This window comes from Leiobunum rupestre, chromosome 10 (genome assembly GCF_980474605.1).
Source record: "Leiobunum rupestre chromosome 10, qqLeiRupe1.1.hap1, whole genome shotgun sequence".
NCBI classification, from domain to species: domain Eukaryota; kingdom Metazoa; phylum Arthropoda; class Arachnida; order Opiliones; family Sclerosomatidae; genus Leiobunum; species Leiobunum rupestre.
This window is the reverse complement of record NC_143393.1, coordinates 34,884,292-34,900,835: the sequence shown is the minus strand read 5'-3', so window position 1 is coordinate 34,900,835 and position 16,544 is coordinate 34,884,292. Positions and strand designations below refer to the sequence as shown.

Sequence of the window (16,544 nt, the reverse complement as noted above, 5' to 3'; positions counted from 1 at the left end):
ACTGTGACCAGGGTTGCCACATTTTTGTCACAATCAAATTCCCTTACAATCTCCGGAGATTTTCCCTGACTTATTTTGTGCCAAGATTTTGAAATTTTTACCTATATTTTAGTAAAAGTTTCCTATTTGCAACCGAAATTAAATTCCCTGACATTTCCCTGATTTTTATACCCATATTCAACAAATTCCCTGACTTTTCCCTGATTTTTATACCCATATTCATTAAATTCCCCGACTTTTCCCTGATTTTGATACTCATATTCAACAAATTCCCTGGCTTTTATACCCATATTCAACAAATTCCCTGACTTTTCCCTGATTTTGATACCCATATTCAACAAATTCCCTGACTTTTCCCAGATTTTTATACCCATATTCAACAAATTCCCTGACTTTTCCCAGATTTTTATACCCATATTCAACAAATTCCCTGACTTTTTTCCTGATTTTTATACCCATATTAAAAAAATTCCCTGACTTTTCCATGATTTTTATACCCATATTCAACAAATTCCCTGACTTTTTCCTGATTTTTATACCCATATTAAAAAATTCCCTGACTTTTCCCTGATTTTTATACCCATATTCAACAAATTCCCTGACTTTTCCCTGATTTTTATACCCATATTCATTAAATTCCCCGACTTTTCCCTGATTTTGATACTCATATTCAACAAATTCCCTGACTTTTCCCTGATTTTTATACCCATATTCAACAAATTCCCTGACTTTTTTCCTGATTTATACCCATATTAAAAAAATTCCCTGACTTTTCCATGATTTTTATACCCATATTCAACAAATTCCCTGACTTTTTCCTGATTTTTATACCCATATTAAAAAATTCCCTGACTTTTCCCTGATTTTTATACCCATATTAAAAAAATTCCCTGACTTTTCCCTGATTTTTATACCCATATTCAACAAATTCCCTGACTTTTCCCTGATTTTTATACCCATATTCAAAAAATTCCCTGACTTTTCCCTGATTTTTATACCCATATTCAACAAACTCCCTGACTTTTACCCTAGTGACGTATTCTGGAGATTTGGTGGTGATGGTCTATTGTAGCGCGGTATGGTCTCCATCCACTCATGGAGCTGATCGATGACTAATATCCTCAACAACTACAGCTGGGACACGTTGGATTCGCGTCGCCGCCTTAAGCGAGTGATCATTATAAATAGTGGTGCGTTCGCCCCCCTCACAACGGCCAACTCTAGTTGGCATTGTCCTCGGCGGGGGAACTGTACTGCGTCTATGATCATGCATGGTTTCAGGGTAGCCGTAGGTAAGCACTCTTTCCTCCCCTCCTTTGTTCGGTAGTGGAACTCGCTACCTGAGGGCTGTTCCGAGACGGGCTCAATTTCGGAAAGAGTTGTCAGCACGACTAACAATCCACTAGTCTCGACGTGATGGATCTCAGACCTTAGAAGCGAGGTCGCTGTCTGTTCTCGGAATATGAAGTCATGGAAGATAAACTTTTAAAAGCTTAATTTTTGAATTAAATGAATATTAATTTAAAATTTATAATTAAATTAATATTAAATTAAAATTTAGAATTACATAAATAATGAATTGAGAATTACGTGAATATTAAATTAAAATTTATATTTAAATGAATATTAAATTAAAATTTATATTTACATAAATAATGAATTGAAAATTTAGAATTAAATGAATATTTAATTTAAAATTTAGAATTAAATGAATATTTAATTTAAAATTAGAATTAAATGAATAATAGATTAAAATTTAGAATTAAATGAATAATAGATTAAAATTTAGAATCAAATGAATAATAAATTAAAATTAAATAAATATTAAATTAATAAAAAATTAAAATAAAATAAATATTAAATTAATAAAATTAAGAATTATATGAATATTAAATTAATAAAATTAAGAATTACATGAATATTAAAATAATAAAATTTAGAATTAAATGAATATAAAATTAATAAAATTAAGAATTACTTGAATATTAAATGTAGATGGTTAAAAGGGAATCAAAAACGAGTTGGAATTATAAAACTTAAATAAATAAGTGAATGTTGAAATCTGTAAATTCTACATAATTCTTACTTCAGTAGCCCTGATAGCTAACGCGTTTCGTCAGATAAAAATACAGCTTTTTTACACAATGAAATTTTGAATTTAAACCTCTGCAGAACAGATAAATTAACAGCCAAAATTTCGATTATTCTTAAAAATTTCGGTTAACTGTTTATTTATGGATATTATTCGCGATTATAAAACGATTTAATATGCAAATAATAAGTTTTTATTCGGATAATTTTCGGTTATGGATAAAAACAAATAAAACGGATATTTCTTATAGCTCTAGGTGGATTTTATTACAGCTGGTTTTATTTTAGAGGTTATATTTAACTACTCAAGTTAATATTTAGGCACTAGCACATAAATTGCCAACGGCAAATGTTCAAGTAAATTAATTTAGCAATACAATTTACTAAAAAGATATTTAATTAATTTAGTTTAGATAAAACTATTAAAGTTTTTATATTATTATTATTTTTTAATTGTGATTCCGATCAACACATAGACTACATATACTTTTTATTTTTAAATAATTTTGTTTATTTTTTCAGAAACGTCTACAAAACGCTAGACGTTCCCGTTCGTAACATCAGGTGCTTAACCTCTAATGGCAATAAAGAACAGTTATATTAAAGAAAATTCTTTGCAATACCAACTTTATTATAGACTCTCTACCACTCGAACTCTACTTGACCCTGGTAATGTTTCGGGGTCTTTTGACCTCTAGGGTAGAGCTCTGCGTAACAGATAAATTAACTAACAAAATTTCGATTAATCCTAAATATTTTGGTTAACTGTTTATTTATGGATATACATACAAAAAATAATTTATATTTTCGGATAATTGCAGGTTATGGATAAAAATAAAATAAGTGGTTAATTTTTATCCAAACGCCGAGCACTACTCTAGGGTATGGTCATTGAATTTTTAACATAATCTTATTTTTATTTATCAATTATAAAGTAATGGCATGGCCGCCATTTTGGTGGAAAACGTACGGGTATGACGTCACAGTGCCGTTACTTTACAAACGCAGATTTAAACAATTGATTTCGCCATTTTCAGGTGAATGTTTTTGCCGTAATGAGTCATTGCGATTCTTACGAGCCGGTATTTTTCCAGGTGGAATTATTTCGGGGGTGAGGGCAGACACGATGTCTGGATCCGCGGAAGGGACCAGCTAAAATTGACCAGCCATTAACCTTGAGCGACTAAATTGACCAACAGCGCGCCCGCCCATAAAATTCATTTGGAGTGCACTCTTATCGTGGAACATTTCCAGAAACTCTCCACCGTACGGTGACTCAAGGATTTATATATTTTTGGTAATGCATACTTAATTAGGTTCGAGTCATTTATATCACGCAGGTTCCATGTAGACAATTACCATTTTGTGCACTGCCGCGGAAGGCAAGGATTAAATTAATTCACATCAGCATTAATTATTACGCCTTAATTCACATATTCGTTCATCAGCATAAATAATTACGCCGTGATAACGTAAGATTAAGAATTTACGCGTTGAACAAATTCTCAAATTGGAATTTTAAAGACGAATTGTAGTATCAGAAGGTCATTATAAACCTCGGAAGTTAGAAGAATTATCTTCAGCTATTAAAACGAAACACGCATCTTGGCCGAGGGGCAGGTCACTTCCTTGATTAACGACGCACCCCTCAAAAGATTAAATCCGATTTAATCGTGATTATTTTGATTAAATTCAATTTAAGCACGATTAAGTTGATTAAATCACGTTTAATCATGATTAGAATGTTTAAATTTGATTTAATCATTATTAAATGATTAAATCTGATTAAAATGATTAAATATGTTAAAAATGATTAAATCTGATTAAAATGATTAAATATGTTTAAAATGATTAAATCCTGATTAAAAAAATTATATCGTGATTAGTATGATTAAATCGTACTTTAGTTTTGATTTTAATGATAAATTCTCGATTCGACCGATTATATTGATTAAATCGTGATTAAAATGATTAAATCTAATTAAAATGATTAAATCTAATTAAAACTATTAAATCTAATTAAAATGATTAAATATAATTAAAATGATTAAATCTAATTAAAAATATTAGATCATTATTAGAATGATTAAATCCAGATTAAAAAGATTAGATCATGATTAGAATGATTAAATCTCGTTTAAATAGTGACCTGCCCCTCGATCTTCGCGGGCTCGACGAGGATTCCAATGGTTTAATATTTAGCGTAAAAATTTAAGCTTGTAGCTTTGACTTTATTAAAATTATTAACTTATTACATAACTGATTGCAAATTTAGCATTACCATAGGCTGTAATCAGTTCATATTTATAAAGTATATTTTCGAGATGTAATAGTTTTAAAAAATTACTATTTTTTCTTACGAAACGTATCAATGTTTATAACACCAGCAGTATTTAAATATGATTACTTCTCTCGTAAGAGATTATTATTTACTTCTGATACTACTTGATAACCGCGCGTAAATGTAACTTTTAAAACCAGCCAATGCAGCTAGAAATATAATACGAAAATATCAAAAATGAAGTCGTATAATATATTTACTAAATTCGCAATTTCTTCCAAATCCAATGTAAAAGCGTAAATCATTTTGCTGCGATAAATGCGGGACCATAAATAAGCATTTTTTTCAATAAAAAGTAGGACGCGTACGTGGAATAATTCGCCATTAAACTAATTGAAAGTAGGCGATCTTTGAAACCCATATTCCTACGTTGCACACATTGGTATTTTTTTAAATACAATTCGTTGTTCGTACGACCATTTCGACTAGTTCAGATTTCTTTTACATAGAAATATTTGTTCTTACGACCATTTTTGGTAGTTCCGAATTTTTTTACATAGAAATCTATGTTCGACGACCATTTTGGTAGTTCAGATTTCTTTTACATAGAATTATTTGTTCGTACGACCATTTTTGGTAGTTCCGATTTCTTTTACATAGAATTATTTGTTCGTACGACCATTTTTGGTAGTTCCAATTTTTTTTACATAGAAATCTATGTTCATATGACCATTTTAGGTATAGTTTCGATTTTCTTTTACATAGAATTCAATGTTCGTACGACCATTTTTGGTAGTTCCGATTTTTTTACATAGAATTCAATGTTCGTACGACCATTTTAGGTATAGTTTCGATTTCTTTTACATAGAATTCAATGTTCGTACGACCATTTTTGGTAGTTCCCATTTCTTTTACATAGAATTCTATGTTCGTCAACCATTTTTGGTAGTTCCCATTTCTTTTATATAGAAATCTATGTTCGACGACCATTTTAGGTAAAGTTCCCATTTTTTTACATAGAAATCTATAGTCGTACGACCATTTTAGGTAAAGTTCCGATTTTTTTACATAGAAATCTATAGTCGTACGACCATTTTGAGTAGTTCTTAATATTTTACATAGAATTAAATCGATCCACGAGCATCAAAGAAAAAATACTTTGGAGTCGAGGCCCCTGCCAATATCCTTCGCTCGCTTTCAGGGTGGAGATTTGGGGAGGGCGGCGGGAATCGACGGAAAACGGCGGGGGATAGGAGAGGGGTGTTCTCCTTCTAGTGCCACCGGAATTCTTTTTATTATTATTTGTAAAGACTCATTTAATTCTCAAGGACATCAAATTGCTATACATAATTTTTTTTCTCTGCAATATAGTACGCTACAATCTTTAGAAGTGCCATTCAACGACACTCAAAACATTCATTTAAAAGCCTTTTACGATGTTTTTTGATAATGTCACGAGATGAGGCTTAACGTAAGCCGCCTGACAAGTGATATGAATCATGTTTTTATAAAATTGATAATTCTAACCCTAAAATTTCTGTGATTTAGTTTATTAATAAAGTTAATAATTTAAAGTTTTTCAAACATTTTAATAATTGACTCCCTTTAATTTATAATAATATTAATAATAATAATAATAATAATAATAATAATCAGCTAGGCTAATCACCCAAGGCACCACCTTAGGCCTAAGTCATCAAGCGACTTTTAGAGCCATTAATCCAGGTGACCGGGTTACAATGCGTAGGAGGGTGGTGGCAAGCCCTACATGCCACGCGAGCCAACAGCTCTCTACACTAACTATTTTCGTTAACCTCAACAAGTTTATATACCCATTTATAAAAAACTAAAAATATAAACGTTCATAGTATTTCCAACTTTGATATTGTTAACGCTATTAATTTTATTTTTGAAATAATAATGTTTAAAATGTTTAAATAAAGTGTAAACTAATAACGAAAACTTAACATATTTTAAAATCTTTTAAATTTAAATGACAATCACTGACAACAATCATTAGGATAACTTACCGTTAAACTATGGTCGAATAAATATTTGGTAATCGGTTTAAATGCAATATAAGTGTATATACGGCAGGGCGTTGTCGGTGAAGAGAATATCCAGGATCCGGCGCTGGCGTTTTCCAAAAGGCGCCCGAACGTGTGGCACCCTACTCGCGTTGGTTCACTCACAATGGGCGCCGATCTCGCCAAAATGGTTTCTTACTCGATTTAGGATTACGAAAAAACGCGTTTGCTTCTCCGCTAAACACCGCGTTTGCGGTTATTTGCAAAAACTTTTCGCACCTTAAGCGCGTTCTTTTGTTTACGTACGTTGACAAACTATTTTTAGCGACGATACCGCTTGGATAGTACAAAAACTCCTAGCCCTCCAAGGCTTAGCAACCCCGTTTTGTTTTGGGCGTAAAGTCGAGCTCGGTAACTACACGCGGTTTCTGTGTCTGCTGCCAAAGTATAAAGGCCTGTCTTCCACTGGAGCTCACGATCGAAGCCAGCGGCATATTTCTAGCCCCCCTTTTGCCCTGCCTCCGCCAAAGCAAAGCCCAGTTTTGGGAAAAAGCACGTGTTTCTGTTACGAAGAGACCTCCCGAGTTTGCCCCCCTTTCGTGGTTTCAAAGCCCGCTAACCCGATTGCACGCTTCCAAGTGAAAGGGGGGTAAAGTAGGCTCGTTCCCTTTCCGATAGCGACTTTCAGCTTAGGCGCGTTGTCACGAACCATAATAGTCATACGGGCGGAAAATAGTAGTAAGAGTTTTAGTAGGATGCTTAGTGGGAAAACTACTGTCGTATATATGAAAGCGAAATATATCACGTAATATTATTCCACGCGCGGCGCTGTCGTTCCCATTGCCAAATTTATTATATATTAAATTTCCGACTGACATTTTTTTTTAAATTTTATTCTGGACGTCGTGTTTTGGTCATGGTTGTGTTTTTATTTGTGATTATTTATGACAGTAATTTCATAATTTATTTGGTGCTATATTTAAGGGAGGCGTGTTTTTGCGCAATAATTTTTAAGATATTTTCTTAATTAAATTTCTTGGCATTTATGGTACTCTATTATCGGGTTAATTTAAAGCCTAAATGAATACAAAACTAATAACACTGCCTGTGTTAATTTAATTTTACTAATAAAAAAGTGGCGCCATCTTTAGGTTCCTTACTGAACTATTTATTAAGTTCGATTAGACCAAGGATTCTCTAAAAATATAGAATCTTTGATTAGACTCTGTCGGCTGCGAAATGGTGTTTTAGCAAAATTTCAAAGATGGCGGTAGTGTAATTACAGCATTTCGTCTGCTATTACACGTATGCTGTGTTAATTTGATTTTACTAATAAAAAGTGGCACCATCTTTAGGTTCCTTGCTGAACTATTTATTAAGTTCGATTAGACTCTGTCGGCTACGAAATGGTGTTTTAGCAAAAATTCAAAGATGGCGGTAGTGTAATTACAGAATTTCGTCTGCTTTTACGCGCATTTATACAAAATCTATCATGTAAAGTATAAAAACGGAATAGCAATTATAGCACCTCAACTGATTTATTGTAATCAATTGAAACCTTTTAACGTTTAGTAATGTTCCAACTTAAGCCTCGTCTATTGAAATATATATAAACCGGAAGTACAGCCCATAAACACACCCTAACTTTAGTTTAATGGGAGCGTTTTATCAAATCCAACAGCGCGTTATGATTTCATATTTAAAATTCAAGCTCATTTCATTCGTACGAAAACAATTAATTTCTTTGTTTTTAATTTTATTGAAATTTATTCTGCGATTGCAATTTTTTCGGTACAGCAATCATAATTAAAATCGAAATTCAGATCTTGATTCAAATTCTTTTATTATATTTCATTGAAAAAAAATGAACCTTGTACTCGATCTCGACGTATTTATGATATCGAAAATTTAGTTCTGCATTCGAAATAAATTTGGAGTTTTCAAACTCTTCACGGTTTTAATTTAAACAAAGTGTTTTTTTCCAAATTCTAAAAAACGAACCTTGCTCCGTCTGCCGACGTATTTTTGAACGAATGCGCCTTCGTCAACGAAATTCGGTTTTCAAAACAAGCCCATAAATTTTCCCTTCTTTGTACCACCAGAAGAAAAATCCGTTTTAACTTATTTTTTATTTTTTTTTGCATAATTTACGAGGCATTCTGAAAAACCTTGAGACTATAACGGACGAAAATGGTTGGCTGTTGTTAGTACCTTTTCTACTAATGCTTTTTCCTCGAAATACGATGCCAAAACTGAAAAAATCTTTAAAAATCGATCTCCGTCTATTGTTTTCTGAAAACTATTATGACGCAAAATCAAGCATTGCAATATTTTCTTTTATATGAACGAAAAAACCACTAATGTACTTTACCAACGAAACTTTTACAATTTATACGATTGGTACCCGACAAACCCTATAAAATATTGATTTATTTCTTATTTGCGGCGTCATACTAGCGTCATCTATGGGCGAAACCCCATACTATCTATTTCCGCGCGTAATAACTCTAGTTGTCGCTGCTAGATGGCGAGAGCCTCTCCGTACGCCGCGTTCCCTCTCCCAACCGCCCGTTTCTCATTGACGTTTCCCGTGTTGGTGTATTTATATTAAATTTATATACAAAATGTATTTTTTGAAAACTCACCAGCACTGTCGGTCTGGCCATGTAGCTGATGGTGTCATTTTCGTGTCCATCTTCCGGTTCCTCGGTAATTTGGGGAAACATTTGTAAGTCTTTCATGGTGATTTTCACTTCCCGGCTGTAGCTCACTCGATAGGAAGTTGAAGATATCACTTCCTATTAATAATAAAATTGATTGTAATTACAAATTTGATTCGCTGAAAAATATCGCAACGCCCCCTTTGGTTCGCCATTGAAACCGAAATAGGTAGTGGCTAAAGTAGACGCTATTAGTTTTTCCTCGTCGTTATTCGTAAATTTGACTTTATAAATAATAATACTTGCATTTTAATATAATTTTGGCATCGTTGGCTTATATTTTGATAAGTTTATTTAAGAAAAAACGTTCTTTTGACTTTTTAATTTGTCTGTAACGGATTCTAGAGCATAGGCGCAACCTCGGAGGAGCTAGCGCCGTTACGCCACCTAGACTCGTTTCGCTCGCGCATATAGTCTTAAATAGGTTTTTATGGGTATTTACACTGGGTTATAGCCGTCTGTATAATGCAGATGGCTCTTCACGCGTATCTTTATGAACGGTCGTTGGCTTCGTACTTTCTCGGAACATGGACCAAGAATCTAAGAGGACTCACTATCTATTCGTTAATACTGGGAATAGGAAAATCACGGTTAATTTTAGTTCAATGTGGACCAACTTGGCGTCGCTGAAGTCGTTTTTCGACGTAGTTTCGTTGTGAAGCTGGAGCGTTCACGTTCAATTTCGACAAAACGGCGCCGTTGATGTAGGTTAAATGATTAGGCTTAGTAAGTTTTAGACCTTTTATTAGGAAATTGGTTCTTTAAAAGTTTAAGTAACTGGAACTAAGTAAAAATGACCTATAACCCGCGTATTGCTGAGGTTTTTTAATGAAATTCACTGGAATCCATTTCATTTCTAAACTTAAAAAAATTTATAAACTAAGCCTAACCTAACTTCATCGCGCGTACTGTCGCCTAAGCCCCGACTAAACTTTAATTAGTCCATGGTTGAACAGAATTCTTGAGGCGCTTCAACGCGTCTGGCGTAACTCAGTAAGCCTTCCGATTAGGACCACGCCTACAGTCACAGTGTCCAAATATCGGTAGCCGTGAGTCCGCGTAGATTTTTAGTCCATGCTCGGAAAGACTGTTATCTGTTACTCGCGCAATTAGGGATATGTCCCATAAAAGCCAATTACTTCGACGTGCCTTTCTGGTACGTGTACTTGTAATTAGATGTCAGTCTATTTAAGCTTTTCTGGGGCTTGACACGCTTCTAAAGATGCGTTACTATAAATTGCGCGAAATATTTCAACCTTATCATACGTCATTTAATCTCTCGGGTACTTGGCTGCGGTATTTATTAACATTCTTTTATCCTGAAATTTGCTATTCAGTGGCGTCAATCAGGGCGGTAACTCTTGGCGTCACCCCCAAAACCATATTTATCAGTCCATTTATAACGTAACTTGTAAAATTTTCAACTAATTACATAACTGTATAATAAGTGTGACACTTCCTATTCTTCACATGCGAAAATTTTACTGAGAGCTATTCACAAGACCGACTGCATTAAAAGTGCGTTTTAAAAGTCGCTTGATGACTTAGGCCTAAGGTGGTGCCTTGGCTATTAGCCTAGCTGCTTATTATTAATATTATTCTTTGCGTTCGCTTGCTAACGCGTCACACGTAGTCTTTGACAGCTAGGAGCAACAAACACAGCACCCCACACAAGGCGAACGCAACCCGTCAAAAGTCTTGGATTTTCTTGTGTACAGTTTTCATTGGTTAAACGCTTTAGCGCCTGCTGCCGTCAGAAGGGGAAAATTCGGAAATTGTCTCCCCCCCCCCGCCCATAAAACGCTCAGCGTAAAGGTTCGTCCAATGAAATTTGTACACAAGCCAGCTGCGTTCTCCTTGCGTTTGTCGCTCCTGGTTGGCAGCACCTCGCTAGGGGGAGATTTTCCTCTTGTGATGACGTCACTCCGTTACTAACTCTCAGTAAAATATTCCCCAAAGTGACAAACTTATGGAACACTATTATAGACTTATGGTAATTATTATAGCGCTAGTACTGTTCTAGGTAAAATACTACCATTTTTAGTACTCGATTTAGGCTGTAGCAACGCAATCAACGACATGAAAAAATACTACCAAATTATATCAATATAGAAAAATAGATGCATTTAGGAAATTATATTTGTACACTTGGAATGTTTAAGGCAGATGATTCTCAAAGAAATGGGCGTGGTTTAAGCAGCACGGTGACAAATGGTGGCTTAGACATTAGAATCCCTGGTCCAATCTATTGTATTCGCTTTCCCATTACATATTCACAATTTATGTTACAATTTCGTCATTCATAATGGAATAGTTTTCCGTCTTTGAAATGAATAATTCAATGGGATTCCATGGTAACGTTTGTTTTGTTTTCATTTTAAGTACTAACAAATCATTCATAGAATTATTAACAACGGAAGATAGTACAAAGTACTCGGGGTTAAAATACGAGAATGTTATTACAACGCGAAATATTGTTTGTGTAAAATAACCCGAATTAAACAGTCCTAATAAGTGGGGCTGGATATAAACATATACATATACTTTTTTATTCCTGTTTATAGTATTCGCGACAATTTCATTCGCTAACAATCCTTTTTTGTTTAATTTACGGAGAATAAATAAGCCTGACACGAGTTCGCCGAGGCTTAGCGAAAATCACGCTACGCAAAAACTAAAAATAAAATGAGAAATTGAAATGGAAAAAATCGTGAATGAATTATCGGCGTTCCGAGTTGAGGAAAACCGCTTCCATCCGGATTTTTAGGACGCCGTCAAACAGAGGCGTGGACCCCTACCTCGCTGCCAAAACGTGCTAACTACACATATCCATATTTTGAGATACTTTTGACTGTTTGAAGGGTCTTACTCCTTTGCGATTGTTTTTATTTTTATTAATAACAGGGTAGATGGTAAAAAAATTGTATACATCCCAGATTATCAAGATTTTATACACCCCAGATTATCAAGATTTTATACACCCCAGATTATGAAGATTTTATGTCGCACTTTATGAAGATTTTACACGTCCCAGTTTATGAAGATTTTATATATCCCAGTTTATGAAGATTTTATACACCCCAGATTATGAAGATTTTATACATCCCACTTTATGAAGATTTTATACGTCCCACTTTATGAAGATTTTATACGTCCCAGTTTATGAAGATTTTATACATCCCAGATTATGAAGATTTTATACGTCCCACTTTATGAAGATTTTATACGTCCCAGTTTATGAAGATTTTATACGTCCCACTTTATGAAGATTTTATACGTCCCAGTTTATGAAGATTTTATACGTCCCAGTTTATGAAGATTTTATACATCCCAGATTATGAAAATTTTATACGTCCCACTTTATGAAGATTTTATACGTCCCAGTTTATGAAGATTTTATACGTCCCACTTTATGAATATTTTATACATCCCAGTTTAAGAAGATTTTATACGTCCCACTTTATGAAGATTTTATACGTCCCAGTTTATGAAGATTTTATACGTCCCACTTTATGAATATTTTATACATCCAAGATTATTAAGATTTTATACATCCCAGATGATGAAGATTTTATACATCCCAGATTATGAAGATTTTATACATCCCAGATTATTAAGATTTTATACATCCCAGATTATGAAGATTTTATACATCCCAGATTATGAAGATTTTATACATCCCAGATTATTAAGATTTTATAAATCCCAGATTATTAAGATTTTATACGTCCCAGTTTATGAAGATTTTATACATCCCAGATTATGAAGATTTTATACATCCCAGATTATGAAGATTTTATACATCCCAGATTATTAAGATTTTATAAATCCCAGATTATGAAGATTTTATACGTCCCAGTTTATGAAGATTTTATACGTCCCAGTTTATGAAGATTTTATACATCCCAGATTATGAAGATTTTATACGTCCCACTTTATGAAGATTTTATACGTCCCAGTTTATGAAGATTTTATACGTCCCACTTTATGAAGATTTTATACGTCCCAGTTTATGAAGATTTTATACGTCCCAGTTTATGAAGATTTTATACATCCCAGATTATGAAGATTTTATACGTCCCACTTTATGAAGATTTTATACGTCCCAGTTTATGAAGATTTTATACGTCCCACTTTATGAATATTTTATACATCCCAGTTTAAGAAGATTTTATACACCCCAGATTATGAAGATTTTATACATCCCAGATAATTAAGATTTTATACATCCCAGATTATGAAGATTTTATACATCCAAGATTATTAAGATTTTATACATCCCAGATTATGAAGATTTTATACATCCCAGATTATGAAGATTTTATACATCCCAGATTATTAAGATTTTATAAATCCCAGATTATTAAGATTTTATACGTCCCAGTTTATGAAGATTTTATACATCCCAGATTATGAAGATTTTATACATCCCAGATTATGAAGATATTATAGATCCCAGATTATTAAGATTTTATAAATCCCAGATTATGAAGATTTTATACGTCCCAGTTTATGAAGATTTTATACGTCCCAGTTTATGAAGATTTTATACGTCCCAGTTTATGAAGATTTTATATATCCCAGTTTATGAAGATTTTATACACCCCAGATTATGAAGATTTTATACGTCCCAGTTTATGAAGATTTTATATATCCCAGTTTATGAAGATTTTATACACCCCAGATTATGAAGATTTTATACGTCCCAGTTTATGAAGATTTTATACATCCCAGATTATGAAGATTTTATACGTCCCACTTTATGAAGATTTTATACGTCCCAGTTTATGAAGATTTTATACGTCCCACTTTATGAATATTTTATACATCCCAGTTTAAGAAGATTTTATACACCCCAGATTATGAAGATTTTATACATCCCAGATAATTAAGATTTTATACATCCCAGATTATGAAGATTTTATACATCCAAGATTATTAAGATTTTATACATCCCAGATTATTAAGATTTTATAAATCCCAGATTATGAAGATTTTATACGTCCCAGTTTATGAAGATTTTATACGTCCCAGTTTATGAAGATTTTATACATCCCAGATTATGAAGATTTTATACGTCCCACTTTATGAAGATTTTATACGTCCCAGTTTATGAAGATTTTACACGTCCCACTTTATGAAGATTTTATACGTCCCAGTTTATGAAGATTTTATACGTCCCAGTTTATGAAGATTTTATACATCCCAGATTATGAAGATTTTATACGTCCCACTTTATGAAGATTTTATACGTCCCAGTTTATGAAGATTTTATACGTCCCACTTTATGAATATTTTATACATCCCAGTTTAAGAAGATTTTATACACCCCAGATTATGAAGATTTTATACATCCCAGATAATTAAGATTTTATACATCCCAGATTATGAAGATTTTATACATCCAAGATTATTAAGATTTTATACATCCCAGATTATGAAGATTTTATACATCCCAGATTATGAAGATTTTATACATCCCAGATTATTAAGATTTTATAAATCCCAGATTATTAATATTTTATACGTCCCAGTTTATGAAGATTTTATACATCCCAGATTATGAAGATTTTATACATCCCAGATTATGAAGATATTATAGATCCCAGATTATTAAGATTTTATAAATCCCAGATTATGAAGATTTTATACGTCCCAGTTTATGAAGATTTTATACGTCCCAGTTTATGAAGATTTTATACGTCCCAGTTTATGAAGATTTTATATATCCCAGTTTATGAAGATTTTATACACCCCAGATTATGAAGATTTTATACGTCCCAGTTTATGAAGATTTTATATATCCCAGTTTATGAAGATTTTAAACACCCCAGATTATGAAGATTTTATACGTCCCAGTTTATGAAGATTTTATACATTCCAGATTATGAAGATTTTATACGTCCCACTTTATGAAGATTTTATACGTCCCAGTTTATGAAGATTTTATACGTCCCACTTTATGAATATTTTATACATCCCAGTTTAAGAAGATTTTATACACCCCAGATTATGAAGATTTTATACATCCCAGATAATTAAGATTTTATACATCCCAGATTATGAAGATTTTATACATCCAAGATTATTAAGATTTTATACATCCCAGATTATGAAGATTTTATACATCCCAGATTATGAAGATTTTATACATCCCAGATTATTAAGATTTTATAAATCCCAGATTATTAAGATTTTATACGTCCCAGTTTATGAATATTTTATACATCCCAGATTATGAAGATTTTATACATCCCAGATTATTAAGATTTTATAAATCCCAGATTATGAAGATTTTATACGTCCCAGTTTATGAATATTTTATACATCCCAGATTATGAAGATTTTATACGTCCCACTTTATGAAGATTTTATACGTCCCAGTTTATGAAGATTTTATACATCCCAGATTATGAAGATTTTATACGTCCCAGTTTATGAAGATTTTATACGTCCCAGTTTATGAAGATTTTATACATCCCACTTTATGAAGATTTTATACGTCCCAGTTTATGAAGATTTTATACGTCCCACTTTATGAAGATTTTATACGTCCCAGTTTATGAAGATTTTATACGTCCCAGTTTATGAAGATTTTATACATCCCACTTTATGAAGATTTTGTACGTCCCAGTTTATGAAGATTTTATACGTCCCACTTTATGAAGATTTTATACGTCCCACTTTATGAAGATTTTATACGTCCCAGTTTATGAAGATTTTATACATCACAGATTATGAAGATTTTATACGTCCCAGTTTATGAAGATTTTATACGTCCCAGTTTATGAAGATTTTATACATCCCACTTTATGAAGATTTTATACATCCCACTTTATGAAGATTTTATACGTCCCAGTTTATGAAGATTTTATACGTCCCACTTTATGAAGATTTTATACGTCCCAGTTTATGAAGATTTTATACATCCCACTTTATGAAGATTTTATACGTCCCAGTTTATGAAGATTTTATACGTTCCACTTTATGTAGATTTTATACGTCCCAGTTTATGAAGATTTTATACGTCCCACTTTATGAAGATTTTATACGTCCCACTTTATGAAGATTTTATACGTCCCACTTTATGAAGATTTTATACGTCCCACTTTATGAAGATTTTATACGTCCCACTTTATGAAGATTTTATACGTCCCAGTTTATGAAGATTTTATACATCCCACTTTATGAAGATTTTGTACGTCCCAGTTTATGAAGATTTTATACGTCCCACTTTATGAAGATTTTATACGTCCCACTTTATGAAGATTTTATACGTCCCAGTTTATGAAGATTTTATACGTCCCACTTTATGAAGATTTTATACGTCCCAGTTTATGAAGATTTTATACGTCCCAGTTTATGAAGATTTTATACATCCCACTTTATGAAGATTTTATACATCCCACTTTATGAAGATTTTAT

The 16,544-nt window shown here is 32.6% G+C and overlaps 1 protein-coding gene across 1 annotated transcript in view; it reads right to left on the bottom strand.

Annotated features, from left to right (window-relative positions):
* The window catches only part of SNF4Agamma (SNF4/AMP-activated protein kinase gamma subunit), a 172,219-nt gene that overhangs the window by 116,495 nt on the left and 39,180 nt on the right, over positions 1-16,544 (bottom strand). The window contains exon 2 of the mRNA XM_090161948.1: positions 9,045-9,197. Within this exon, the coding sequence (XP_090018074.1) occupies positions 9,045-9,197 (153 nt within the window). The remainder of the gene's footprint in view (positions 1-9,044; positions 9,198-16,544) is intronic.